This window comes from Enhydra lutris, unplaced genomic scaffold (assembly GCF_002288905.1).
Source record: "Enhydra lutris kenyoni isolate GAN:26980312 unplaced genomic scaffold, ASM228890v2 scaffoldscaffold11, whole genome shotgun sequence".
Taxonomy (NCBI): Eukaryota; Metazoa; Chordata; class Mammalia; order Carnivora; family Mustelidae; genus Enhydra; species Enhydra lutris.
The window spans coordinates 18,588,196-18,602,286 of record NW_019154095.1 but is presented as its reverse complement, the minus strand read 5'-3'; the positions used below and the strand labels follow the sequence as shown (position 1 = coordinate 18,602,286).

The 14,091-nt window shown below is 50.2% G+C and overlaps 1 protein-coding gene across 2 annotated transcripts in view; it reads right to left on the bottom strand.

Moving 5' to 3' along the window:
- The window catches only part of LOC111144507 (malignant fibrous histiocytoma amplified sequence 1), a 96,397-nt gene extending 89,043 nt beyond the window's left edge, over positions 1 to 7,354 (bottom strand). For both annotated transcript variants that reach the window (XM_022498820.1, XM_022498821.1), the window contains exon 1: positions 4,287 to 7,354. In XM_022498820.1, coding sequence (XP_022354528.1) covers positions 4,287 to 7,284 — 2,998 coding nt within the window. In that variant the 5' untranslated portion in view covers positions 7,285 to 7,354. The remainder of the gene's footprint in view (positions 1 to 4,286) is intronic.
- Between the last annotated feature and the right edge of the window lie 6,737 nt (positions 7,355 to 14,091).

Below are 14,091 nucleotides of genomic sequence, written 5' to 3'. Positions count from 1 at the left end.
GTGGGTTAAAGCCTCTGCCTTCAGCTCAGGTCATGATCCCAGGTCCTTGGATCGAGCCCTGCATTGGGCTCTCTGCTCAGCGGGAAGCCTGCTTCCTCCTCTCTTTCTGCCTGCCTCTCTGCCTACTTGTGATCTCTGTCTGTCAAATAAACAAATAAAATCTTAAACACACACACACACACACACACACACACACACACACACACCCCTCCTCCGTTCCACCCTTTGAATGGAATTTTTGAAGGACAGGCGTCTTGCTAGGACCTATATCCTAGCTTCCACATCGGACTCAGTATGCCACACATCATGCAACCTCAGGGGTATTCAGCTCTCCTGCTCTAGATGCCCGATTGGCAGAAAAGAACAAAAGCATAAATAAATACGCCACTGAAAGAAACGTACTCTACCAAGTACCGAGGAGAACACCTGGCTGGCAGAAGCTGACAGGAGGTCTGTACCTGGAGAAAGTAGGCAAACACACACCGACACTCTAACCTCTTCCAAGTTTCCAAAAGCATCTCTGTCACACGACCCTTTCGGCTTAAACCAGATAAGGAGGTCATCTCTCTAACAACATGAGGAGATCTTTTTTCACTAGAACTTTTTTTTTTTTTAAAGATTATTTATTTATTTATTTACTTACCTATTTATTTGAGAGACAAGAAAGAGCAAGAGCGGGGTGGGAGGGGCAGAGGGAGAGGGAGAAGCAGACTCCCCGCTGAGCAGGGAGCCTGACTCAGGGGCTCCATCCCAGGACCCTGGGATCATCACCTGAGCCGAAGGCGCCTCTCACTAGAACTTTTAAAACCGAGTGGTCATTGGCTGAGGAGTTTCCAAAACATCACATTGTAAACCGAAATCAAGAAAGAGAAATCCAGCATTATGTCTCTCTAAGCCAAATACATGAGCACAGCTTAGGCCAGAAAGGATAGTGTCCTTTCAAGGCTGAACAGGACCAATCAGGCTCTTCACCCTCCCACCCCCTAAAACACCTTTAAAAGATAGTAATGCAACTTTCCATTTCTTCTGTATAAAATCAAGAGAGACAGTAATTTGCTATTTATTCTTATTTTAATGTCTTAAAGTTGAAAAAATTAAAAATCCACTTTTTCACCACTGGGAAAAAATAAATGAATTTTTCCACCAGTAAACTTTATTCTAATGGGTCTCAAATTTCTCTGACAGTTGTCTGCTCAAGTCATTTCTATGAAAAGGCACCTATTTTAAAAACTAATAACTTAAAATTGCCACACACAAAAAAAATAAATGGTCCACAAAACATTCTCCTTTGATTTTATGCCATCATATCTAAAATTATTGAGTTTACAGGGGAGGGGGACCTGGGTGGCTCAGTCAGTTCAGCACTGGACTTCAGCTCAGGTCATGACCTCTGGGTCCTGGGATCGAGTTCCACATTGGGAACTCTCTCATCAGGGAGTCTGCTTGTCCCTTTCCCTCTGTCCCTCCCCCTGTGGGCATGTGCTCTCTCTCTCAAACAAATAAATAAAATCTTTAAAAAAATAGTTTACGGGGCGCCTGGGTGGCTCAGTGGGTTAAGCCTCTGCCTTCCGCTCGGGTCATGGTCTCAGGGTCCTGGGGTCGAGCCCCACATCGGGCTCTCTGCTCAGCGGGGTGCCTGCTTCCCTTCCTCTCTCTCTCTCTGCCTGCCTCTCTGCCTACTTGTGATCTCTGTCTGTCAAATAACTAAATAAAATCTTTAGAAAAAAAAATAGTTACAAAGGAACTTGATACTGTAATTGAATGTAAAACTAAGTAACAAATTGTTTCAATGTCTCTAAAATACAAAATGACCTCTTAAAAAGACAAAAAGTCTACCAATAAATTCAAAGGTTTCTGCTGACTGAAAATATATTTTAATGACTTAGGGACTCAAACATATTTTTACATGGATGCCCTAACTAACAGAACACTCAACATTATAATTCTGTTTGTACATTGCCTTCTAGTTTATTATTTTAGCTTTTCCCAAGTTGTTCAGAATTGTGATAAATACTATCAAATGATGGCTGTTACAGAATAATCGGAAAGAGGAAAATGTGTTTTTTTCCCATCTTCTGTTACTCATTTTTTAAAATTGAGGTGTATTTAACATATAATATTAGTTTCAGATAAATAACGTAAGGATCTGTGTATATCGCAAAATGACTGCGATGCTAAGTCTAGTTAACATCTGTCAACATACAGCTACCTCCCTGTCTTCTTAATGTCATGAATGTACCATAATCATCTTTTTTGCACTACTCTGTGCCCTTTGCTACTTTTCAAAGAAATATAATCCTAAACAAAGCAAAAAAAGATAACTTAGTTCTCCAAACACAAATAAGACAGAAACGCACAATCTTTGTTACCAAAACACCTAATGACTTATTCTTACTTAATAGACAAGATAATTCAATAATTTTCAACCATTTATGTTTTTTTTTTTTACATTGAGAAAAATCATCCTTTCCTTATAGCCTAGATTGTAAACCAGGTGTGCCTCCTTTGAAAGGCAAACAGGCAAAACAATAGCAAGATAATGGGCTCTCAGGGTCCATAGCATGACACATGCTTGTTGGTGGAACTCATGACTGTTAAAAACGAAAAATAAAGAGATGAGTTTAGGGGGGAAAAAAAATCCGGCCTCATGGTTTACTCCTCAAAGTTCCTGGAATACCCCTACACAGATCGTCACTTGTCCAATAATCTGGGTCTTTCCCTTTGTTGATAATAGCAGATTTATTAATGCTCCATCTTTAGATTAGGAATCAGCTTTAGGTAGCTCCTTCACTAAGCAACTCTGTGACTATGTAACTCTTCACCACTTTATTCAATCTAGGAACACAATAAAGAAGTATTTGCTTTTGTGAGTAAGGTACAAAGGCAAATATAAGACAGACTAAAGAGTCTATGTGTCAGGGACAATGACAAGATACCAGATAATCACTCACAAAGGACAGCTCAATGGACTGGTAACTGAATAAGGTGGCTTTTTTTCAAGCTGGAGAATTAAACCCCGTCTAGATCTAGGGCAACAGGAAGATGTTACCCTTGGAAATGCGGGTGTCCAGTTGCTTCCTGATACTATTACGAGTTGCATTCAGACTAGGACAAAGATCTGAGTGGCCTGCAATCTTGCATTTCAGCACAGCTCTGCTCCCTGGGGGTGGGAACCGAGGGGAGAAACTGGCTATGATGCTATCATGCGGGCTTGTCCTCAGGTCACTTGGAATGTTGTTAACGATGCCTATACCCGCAAAATCAGAGTTGTTTAAAGAATGCTCCAGTGTGAAAAATGGACACATTCCCAACTAAAGACTCAGGGTATCAATTAACCAAGCTCCGAAAATCTCAGACCACAAGTCCTGGAGTTCTTCCACTCACCTATAATGGTTTAAGAAAGTAAAACAGAAAAAAAGTCTGTAGCAAAACATTCCCCAAAAGAGAAAAAGGAAAACACACACACACACACACACACACACACACACACACACACCTCTTGTCAGCCTTTTGTCCCTTCCATCTCCGACCAAATATTACCAAAGAGCTCCACTCTCTACCACTTAGCAAAAAAGCAAACCTTTAGACCTCTATAGAGCACGAAATTGGCAGGAAATACCCAGAAAACTCCCCTCAGAGATTTCAGTAATCCATCCTCCCTGCCTGCCAGTGTGCTGGGTAACAGTGATCTTAGCACTTAGTCACGCATTTCAGACTGAAATTCTGGTCCTTCCTAATCCATCATTCACCCTGGTTACAAAACATTCTTCTCTAGAATTTCCTAAGAAAAATGAGCAATAATCTTTACGTTACGATTACACTGAATCCAAACAAAAGATGGTGACAATGACGTCTCAAGCCGAGAGCCCCCCTTGGAGACGTGTCTAAGAGGCACAGTACCTCAGGGCTCGGCATGAGGCTCATGTCAGACACAACCCATCTTCTGTTCAACCAGCTGAAATTCCTTCCATGAAAGGTTGGCTCAATGGGGAAAAGGAGATCCAAAATCCAAAAGTGGGACCGGACACCACTTTTGAAGTCTGGGTCTTTTTATTAGGAGAGTGTGATCCTGGGGACTACTTCATCATGCTCATGTATGTACTGTCTTTTGCTTATCCCCTCACCCACCTTGAATTTACCTTAAAGAACTTTCCCTGGGAACCTGTGAGGTTAAACAAATAATCAAATAAATGAAACACAAGAACCTTCAAAAAACAAACAAACAAACAAACAGAACACATCTTAAACCACTGCCACAGAAGAGCCACGTCCCTCCCTCCACTTACCTGGGAAAGCGTGTGGATTGGGCGACCCTCTCTTAAGGCACTTAGAACAGAGAATGTGCACGGTATAGTGCAGTCCAGGCCATTCCTGAAGCAGGACATTCAGTTCCTCTACCAAGGGGGTTATGGCTTGCCATGCCGTCCATATGTTTGGTAATGACGCGTGGCTGGCAATGGACAGAGTGTCTGGCTGCAGGAGCCCCTTGGCCGGTCTGTAACTGACCACCACCGGAACCTTCCCCCGATACGCAAAGATCTGAAGTTTCCCGTCGGATCTGTGCACCACGTGGCTGTTGATCTGGACGCTGTAGCGCGCAAACAGGCCAGGTGGAAAGGTAAAGGGGAAACTGTATTCAATCTGCAACTGCTCGGCCACGAAAGACTGCCCGGCCAGGTTGGTCCCGTTAATCCAGGCCTCTGCATGGGGTACCTCGTTCTGCACATAGCACGGGAACTTGTACCAAGCCGTGGACCCATTCAGAGGCTTGCCTTTGGGCTTATTGAGGCAGTAACAGAGTCCCATCTTCTCCAGCAGCTCCAACAGCAACTGCAAGTCCTGCTGGGCCTGGACGTGAGGCTTCAGCAGCAACCGAATGACATGGGCTGGCAAGAGCCCGTGAAGCAGAAAGCCCTCCACGTAATGGTGCAGCTGGGTGGCCCGCAAAAGTTCCTGGCCCGGGGTGGGCGTTGCCATCAGCAGGGAGCTGTCGCCCTCGCCCTCACCCTCACCGCTGGTGCCCAGGAGCAACTTGTGCAGCAGCAAGGAGGGATCCCTCTGGAAAAAGACATTGAGGATGTCGATGAGGCGGGTGAGGTTGTGGAAGACGTGCTCCTTGAGGGCTGGGCTGTCCTCGAAGTAGAGCAGCTTGCCGCTCTCGTGCAGGTACGAAAGGGCACTCTGCAGCCGGTCCTCGGTCAGACCAGCCTGCAGGCCCAGGCGGGCCGAGTCCCACCAGCTGAGCCACAGCCGCTGTGCCTGGGGCGGCTGGAAATGCAGCTCCTCCAGCACCTGCCAGGATCGAGGCAGTACTCTGTGTAAATTGGGGAAGATCTCCCTGTGCTCAGCTACCGAGAGCAGCTTGTCCCGAAGGCGCCGTAACTGGCGAGGGTCTCTGCAGCTGACGGGCAACACCGGGGACAGGATCTGCAGCCGGTGGTTGAGCAGGTACTGAAAGTGGGCCTTGCGCCGCCGGAGGTTCTTGTCTGAAACCCCGTAGTAGGCGGCATGGGGGCTGGCGGAGCGCAGCTCAAAGTCCCGGGCCAGGGCCTCATCCACCACCTGGGCCAACCGGCTCAGCCCCTCTGCGTCGTGCTTCTCCTGCAGGGCGATCTGGCGGTGAATGTCCAGGCACTTCTCCTCCAACTCCCGCTCCCCACACAAGTCTGCGTGCGTGCCCACGATGCACACCACGGCATGGGGAACCCGGGCCCCGACCCGATGCAAGAAGGAACCCACGGTGGCGGGAAAGCGGCGGGGCTCATAGGTGGCCAGGTTCACCACCAGCACGTAGAGGGCTCCCGGGGAGAGGAAGAAGGGCTGGATCACCTCGTAGCTTTCATCACCCGCTAAGTCATACACAATGAACCGCAGCCCCCGGGAAGCATCCGCCGTCCAGCTGGTCACCTCGATGCCTTTGCTTACAGAAGGAGCCGCAGCGGGGTAGCTCTTTTCCTTGTCCCCTCCTCCCTGGTTTCCCTCCACTCTGTCCTCGGTGAGGCAGTGACGGAGCAAGGTCTTCCCCGCGGCCTTGTGGCCCATCAGGAGCAGCTTGAGGCGGGGCTGCACGGCGGGCTGGGAGTGCGCCAGCTCCTTCTGGTAGGCTGCGATGTAGGGGATCCCCTTCATGCAGACCTCGTAGGGGGGCTGGATCAGCGGGTTGTCCTTGATCTTCCACAGGCCCACCCTGGAGAGCTGGCCGAAGTTGTCCGGCAGCACGGCGATCTGGTTGCCTTGCAGCACGAGCTCCTCCAGACCCGTCAGTTCCACAATGGAGTCGGGCAGGTAGCGGATCCGGTTATGATCCAGCCAGAGGGTGAGAAGCCGGCCCAGGCCCGAGATGAGCGACGGTACGGCGGTGAGCTGGTTGCGGCTCAGGTAGAGCTCCTCCAGCCCAGCCAGGGGCAGCAGCGCGGCAGGGAACTCCTCGAAGAGGTTGGAGGAGAGGTTGAGCATTTTGAGCCGCTGCAGGCGGCTGAACTGGGCGGGCAGAGCGTGCAGCCCGTTGTTGTCGAGCATGAGGCTCTCGAGGCCGGCCAGCTCGCAGAAGCCGCTGGGCAGGGTGCCAAGCTCGGCCCCACTCAGCCAGAGGATCTTGAGGGCGCGCAGGGCACTGATATCCTCAGGTAGGCCCCGCAGCCGGTTGCTGGACACGTCCAGCTCCTCCAGGGCCGCCAGCTGCAGCAGCTGCCGGGGGAAAGCCGTGAGCTGGTTGTGGTCCACGTCGAGGGTGCGCAGGCGCAAGAGGCAGGAGAGGGAGTCTGGCAGGTGTGCCAGCCGGTTGAAGCTGACATCCAGCTCCTCCAGGTGGGCCAAGGCCCCCAGCTGGGCGGGCAGGGCGGGCAGCTGGTTGTGGCTGAGGTTGAGCTTGCGCAGCTCCCGCAGGGCGCTCACCACCTCCGCGCCCAGGGCGGTCAGCCGGTTGTGGCTCACGTCCAGCTCGGTGAGGTGGTGGCCCAGCTCGGCCACGGCCGGGGGCAGCCGGGCGAAGCGGTTTCTGCGCAGCACCAGGACGCGCAGGCTGCCCAGCGCCGAGCCCAGCCCGTCGGGCACCTCCTCCAGGCCGTTGTTGCCCAGGTTCAGCACCTCAATGTCCCCGATGTTGGCCGGCAGCACGAGCTGGGGGGCGTCGGGGGAGTCGAGCTGCTCGGCGCCCGCCCCCGGGCAGCCCCCGGCCGCGCTGAGGGTGAGCTGGCGCAGGTTGCTCCGCAGCTTCCTGGCGCGCAGGGCGGCGTCCCGCCACAACCTCACCGTCTTCAGGTTCCCGCTGTCCTTCGCAGCCATGGCAGGGGCCCCGGGCCGGCAGCCTCACGCGGGCGCCCGCAGCTACATGCCGCGCTGCGCCCAGCCGGGCGCCAGGCTCCCGGGCCCTCTCGCTCCTCTCTCCGCACCGGCCCTCGGCGAGCGGCGGCCGGGGGTCCTAGCGCAGCCAGCGGCCGGGCGCCCGCAGCTGGGGGGCGGCGGCGACGCGAGCAGCTCCGGGGGGCGCCGGGCGCGCGGCGCGGGGGGAGGCGGCGGCGGCGGCCGGCGGGCAGTGCAGCTCGCATTCTCCTTGCTCCCGGGCCATGGGCGCGCCGGGGCGGCAGCAGGGCCGCCGCCCGCCGCGCCGCGGAGGATGCCTGCGGCTCCTCCTCCCGCTCTCCCCGCCTTGCGGCGGCGCCTCGGTGCCCACTCCGGCCCCGCTACCCTCGCCGCCGCGGCCCCGCGGCCGGCACCCTCGTCGCCTCCGTGAGCCCCGGGAGGAGGGCGGCGCTCGGCTCGGCGGCCGGCATGTTGCGGGCGCAGGGCCGGGGCGCAGCCGGGGAGGAGGGGGCGGCGGCGCCTCCTTGTCTCCGCTTCCCCGGGCTCGGGCGGGAGCGCGGGCGCCGCGTCCCCGGCGCTGGGAGGGCGCGATCGGGAAGCGGCAGCGCCGCCCGGCGGAGCGGCCCCCACGTGACCGGCGGAGGCGCCGCGTGTTCCCGGCACCGCCCCGGGGGCGGGAGCGGCAGGCGAGCGCCGGCTGCGGGGCCGAAGGCGCCCGGGGCGGGGGTAGGCGCGGGACCTTGGACCGCGTCGGGCGGGACGCGCGCGGGGAGCGGGGGCGGGCTGCTGCGCGAAGCTTCGGCGTGGTCCTGGTGGGGCTCGCCTGCATCGGGCTCTTTGTCGGCCCCCTGCCTCTGAGCGTTTCTTTCTCTTCCCTCCCGTGTCGGATCCGGGGGCTTCCGTTCCTCATCCTTCACAGTCCTTCTCGTTCCACTGACCCTGCGTCCACACCGAAATGGAAAGGGCAGAACTGAGGGGCCTGGGTTCCACTGGAGGAGCTTAGATCCAGAGTGTGGCCAAACAAAAGGACTAAAGCAGGCAACCATTCATTCATCTGGTAAATATTTATTGAGGCCCTATTTTGTGCCAGACCGGCTGAGACAGACGTTCTCAGCTCCCCTGGGGAAGGCTTTGAGCAGGCTTCTTGCTGGCTTCACTGTGGGGTTTGGGGTAGGGGGGCAGGCCGTGCAAGGCCTTTTCGATGTGGGCTAGCCCATTTATCCTCACAACACCGACCTGAAACAAATCCCATATCCCCATTGCACAGTTCTGTTACTGTTCGTTCTAGAAAAGGGTGCTCAATTTTAAGGTTTATTTTTCCTCTGTGAGGACGTTTCCTTCAGATCACATCCACACTAAATAAATAATGTCTTCAGAACTTACTGGAACCTGGAAGCCTATTAGGTGTCTGGATGTCACCTCCATCACTGATTCTAAGTTGGTTAATAATGAAGAGAGCTTTCAGAGACAGGAGACTAGATGTGATTTGTTGAATGCACCACCGAGCACTGTTGTTCTCCCTTCACATGAGGTTGTTGTCCTCCCGGGACCCATATTTGGTCCAGTTATTTCAGTAGAAATAGTTTGTCTCTTCAAAGAGAGCTACTGGACATCTTGGTCTGGAAATCTGCCGCAGGGATGATTAGCCAGCCTTGGTCCTACACCTTGTAACTGGAGAATGCTCCTGGGGCTAGGCTGGTCCCAGAAGCTCCCGCACCACAGGTGAAATGTGGGTAGTTGACAGGAAGAATTGAGCTGTGTCCTGAAGGAGATAGAATTGCTCAAGGATTCCCCCAGCCTCCCACCCCGAGAAAAGTTCTAGATTACCCATGCTGAACTTTTAATTTTGCAGAGTAAACAGGCCCCATGTAAGTGACTTCTCAATCAGCCAGCCAGGTAAAGGGCAGACCCAGGTGTGCTAACTCCCCATGTGGCTTATTCCTTTGACTACCTCTCCTTCGTAGTGTTCTTAAGTCAGACCCTAAATTCTCCACTTTTAGCTCCTTCCAACCCAAATGTGAACCTCAGCCTGAGGAAAGAGATTGGAGAAGGCATCAGCTCCCTACCCCACTTTCAGTGGCTAAGCTGAAGTCCTAAAGTGGTTTGGATTAGATCTAAATGACTGTGCTGAACTGGTCTGCTTTAGAAGCTATCAGAAGGGGCACCTGGGTGGCTCAGTCATTAAGCGTCTGCCTTCGGCTCAGGTAATGATCCCAGGGTCCTGGTATCAAGCCCTGCATCCGGTTCCCTGCTCAGTGGGAAGCCTGCTTCTCCCTCTCTCACTCCCCCTGTTTTTGTTCCCTCTCTCGCTGTGTCTCCCTGTTAAATAGATATCTAGATAGATACAAGCTATCAGAAAATTATCCTTCCAAGGGCGTCTTGGTGGTTCAGTCAGTTGAGCATCCAATAACCAGTTCTTGATTTTCAGCTCCAGTTACGATCACAGGGTCTTCAGAAAGAGCTCTGTGTGAGGCTCTAGAAAATCAAATCAGGAGATTAAATAAAGCTCCAGGAAAATAAATTGTGTCCAGTATGGCTCTAAAATCCAGGCAGGAAAATTCCTGCCCTGGGCATCCAACCTTGCTACATCTTGTCTTCCTCTTGCCACCCCCACCCACCCCTTGTGGAAAAGTTCCTGATGGGCCAAGGAGAATGATGGAAATGCCCCCTCAATCTTCTAGAATACACTCGGTATGAAGGACCCTAAATTCCTAGTACAAACAGCCTCATGCCTGCTGGGGAAAGCAGGGGCAGTCTTTCATAGTCATTCAGAAATTGCTGATGTGTATGTACATCCCAAGCCAACCCCACATGCTGCAGCCTCCCCCCTGTGCTGGAGGGGACCCAGGTTAGGATGAGAGGGGGCGTGGGTGGGCTACCTTTGTGAGCCTAATATAACATATTTAGATATTTATTGACCCTATTTTTCTTACTCTGAGGTTGTTTTCATTTTCAGGGCTGCCATGATTGTAATAACATTCCGTGCAGATAGGCTTATGTACAGACCCTGCTTGGGAACCAGTCATTTCAGTCACCTTGGGGAATGGGAAAGCATACTTGAGGAGACTGCGTCTTAAGCCAGGCCTTAAAGAGGTGGCTGGCTAGAGGAGAGGATCCTGGGCACCCAAGCAAGAGTCTTCCACTTAAATATCTGCCAGTAATGGCCCAAGTGGCCCTGGGGACAGTGGTACCCTACTCTTACCCCTGCTGAGCCTAGAAACAAACTCCAGGTAAGCTCTGGTTTCTTTCACTGTGTCTTCAACATACTCAACTTTCCTCCATCTTGACAGATTTTTCTCTTGACCTTGCTAATCCCCTAGCTATTGCCTCATTGTTTTACTTCTTTGCCCTGTCATATATCTTATATAAGTGGTCTGGAGCCAGTGTCAGGCTCCTCTCCACTGGCTCCCTCCTTGGGCCCCATAATCCGGCTTCCATCCCCACAACACCAGCAGCATTGCTCTGTAAAGGTGAACTCACCCTTTCTCCTTCCTTGACCTCCCATTGTGAAACACGGTGTGCAACACCCTTTGGAAACTTTGTCCCTTCTTGGTCCTTGGGATATTTGGTGCCACGTTAAGTTTGGGGTTTTCAAAAAGAGCCTTCTAAAGGCTGATTATTTCCTAGTAGGAATTAAGTTTGCAGTTAGAGTAAGTGCTATGAAATGAACCACTACGGCAACTACGAGGACAAGCCTGCTAGGACTTACGGAGCTACAGACAACCCCTTATGAAAATATTTAGTCATTATGCTTTTCCTGTTTCTGTTTATACTATCCTATTTATATTAAAAATGATTAATTTGGAAAATCACATAAGTACCCTCTTTCACTGAATTTTAATTTTATCGACCACAGCTTAATCGAGTCTTTATTTTAGGGTGACCAAATGTTCCAGTGTGGCCAAGACTGAGGGGTTTCCCAGGGCGGGAGACATTCCCCACCTAGATCCAGGCCAATCCCAGGAAGCTGGCGCAATTAGTTAACCTACTTGATCTTTCAAGAGAGCCTGTTTTCCTGCTTTCTCTTGACCGTTCAGGAGTTCCAAAAGCACAGCTTCCCAGAAATGCAGCATTTTACTTGCTCCAACTGCTTCAGACTTTCAAATAGTTCTGATTTACATAGTAAATAAATGCTCACTAACTTATCAGAGAGGACAGTCACAGGCTTGAGGTTCTAACTGACTTTGGAGTATGGAAACTATCCATCTAGTCTTAAAAGGAACTTTGGCTGTCCCTTAAGCCTTCAGTGCAAATGAGACCTAGAGAAGTGGGTTACAACATTTGCTTAGTTCTCTCCTTGAAGTCTAGAGAGGCTGGTATTTGCGGCCCTTACCATAAAAAGAGGGAAGGGCTTCCCGCATTGCCCTTCTTCATAATTTTAGATCCAGCTCATGTTTTGCTTTAAAAAACCAGTAACAACAAAATGCTCCTTGGTGCGTGGATAAAGGTAAGTAAGAGAAAATGTCACCTCCACGATTTTAATCAAGCTTCTTCTTCACTTGGTTTTGTTGGAGACAGAAGTGGAGGAAATCAAGGGAAAAACAGAGAGGCAAAGAACATTTTAGGCTCGTCCTGAAGAAGAGGATTAGAAATAAAGCCAGGAGAATTGGCATAGGACAGTCTAGCCACAGAGAAGCTTGAAAGTTGTGTCATGTCTTCACTACTGGGCATGACTAACCAAGAGATTGAAGATGAATCACCTGTATCAGTAGCTAATGTGCATTAAAGGTTGTCTGTGTGCTCAGGCACTGTGCCGTAAGCTTTTTGTGCAGGATTTCATTTGATCTTCACAATAGCCTTGAAGAGCGGGCTCCATTTTTCTCTTCATTTTAGAGATGGAGAAAAATGAAGACAGAACCCTTGAGTGGTACAATCCAGACTCCAAAGGAGGCAGAGTCCAAAGCTCATGTTTTAATCACTGTGCTATTTCTTGGGAGGGGAATGGGTCTTGTTCACTGTCAGCAGACTGTGTATTTTTAGCTATAGAGAAGTGGTACCAGCTGGAGAAATTGAACTTTGTTCTTACAATATTGAAGAATGTCATACTGGACAACAGAAAGCTCGAAACAAACAGTATCTCCAAACTACAAGAAATGGGTTTAATACGTGTTGTTAAATGTTCCAGTGGGAAAGAGAACTTCTCTGCCATTTGTAGATAAGTTGTGTTTGATTTGTTTGTCTATTTGGAGAGAAAGGATTTAATACAAGTGTCCATAAAACCTATACTTCAAATAGAAGACATTTCAGAATCTGTCTTTTAGGAAAAGGATTAAGCATTTTTTAAAAAAATGAAAATGGTAAAAAAAACTAAATTATCAAGCTAAGGTTAGGTACAAAGAATCTGACCTCTTTTGTTTACATTAAAAAAAATTGAAGTTTTGGGGCACCTGGGTGGCTCAGTGGGTTAAGCCTCTGCCTTCAGCTCAGGTCATGATCTCAGGGTCCGGGGATCAAGCCCCATATTGGGCTCTCTGCTCAGCGGGGAGCCTGCTTCCCTCCCTCTCTCTGCCTGTCTCTCTGCCTACTTGTGATCACTCTCTCTGTCAAATAAATAAATAAAAAATCTAAAAAAAAAAAAAATTGAAGTTTACCCATCTTTGGACTCACCATCTGATTTGACTGCAAGCCGGTTTATATCAGCATTGACTAAGAAGGCTGAGTGGTCACTTAACTACCAACAGAGCGTTAAAAAAAAATGTGTTCAAGACCCTGACTCCCCCAGAGAGCAAAGGCAAAATTGCACCAATATGTCTGTTGTTTTTTCTTTCCCCTGAGCTACAGAAAACAAATTTATCTTGGAATGGGCAACATTCAATTTAACATTGGCTCTTTTTGTGTTTCCAGGTCAAGTGGGAACACACATGCTCCCTACTGAGGAAAATAAACTGCAGTGTATTTTTAGCACCCGTTGGAAGTACTTTCAGCCAAAGATATTCTGCAGGATCCAGACAATTTAACTGAAGGCCAAAGGATTGATCACAATGTCACCCAGAATTCCAGAACTTGCCCTGGGGGTCTCTATAGGGGCAGTACCCCTAAACCCCTCACCCTACCACCCATCATTCTCAATGCCAATCCTGTTGTAAACATCCTCTTTCAGAGAAAAAGAAGGAAAGTCATTCCAGAAAAAGAAATGAAAAACATCTGTGAACTAGTCATGACAAATGGCCCTAACTAGAGCACACTTGGCACTTGGAGATGAAGCATGTCCAGGAGGAGGGAATAAGGAGCATGTGGAGCAGAGAGGAGGTCCCCCACCCCTTCTGTGTCTAATGCTGAGGGTTAAGCCATGAACAGGGAGCCACTATACACTATATACACTATATAGTGTGAATATATAGTTATACACTATAACCTGGGTGCCTTTGTGAATGGTAGAACAAGGCACCACTCCCGCCGACCTAGCAGCTCCCTGGCGTGGTGAGTGACAGATGGTTTCGGCTTCCGGGCCCTCCCTCCAAGGGTGGTGTGTGTAGCCCTGGCCATGGAGTTTCAGTTACTAGTCTGAAATGCAAGAAGTTTCTTCATGGGATTTGGCGACAGTGAGACAAATGGTTTGAGACATCGACTTTGTCTGCATAGTTCTGAAAAATATTTTTTGTTTTTAAAAGCAGATGTAGTTAACTGCTAGCTTTTCAATAAATGACATGGGACTCTTGCAACCTACTTGTGAAACATTCTATTTCTAAAATAAATACAGTCCAGTGTCATCTACGACGACACAGTAGAACACGTCTCATACAGCACAGCGTACCATCAAAAATGGGAAGTCTTCCCAGAGAACTAGAG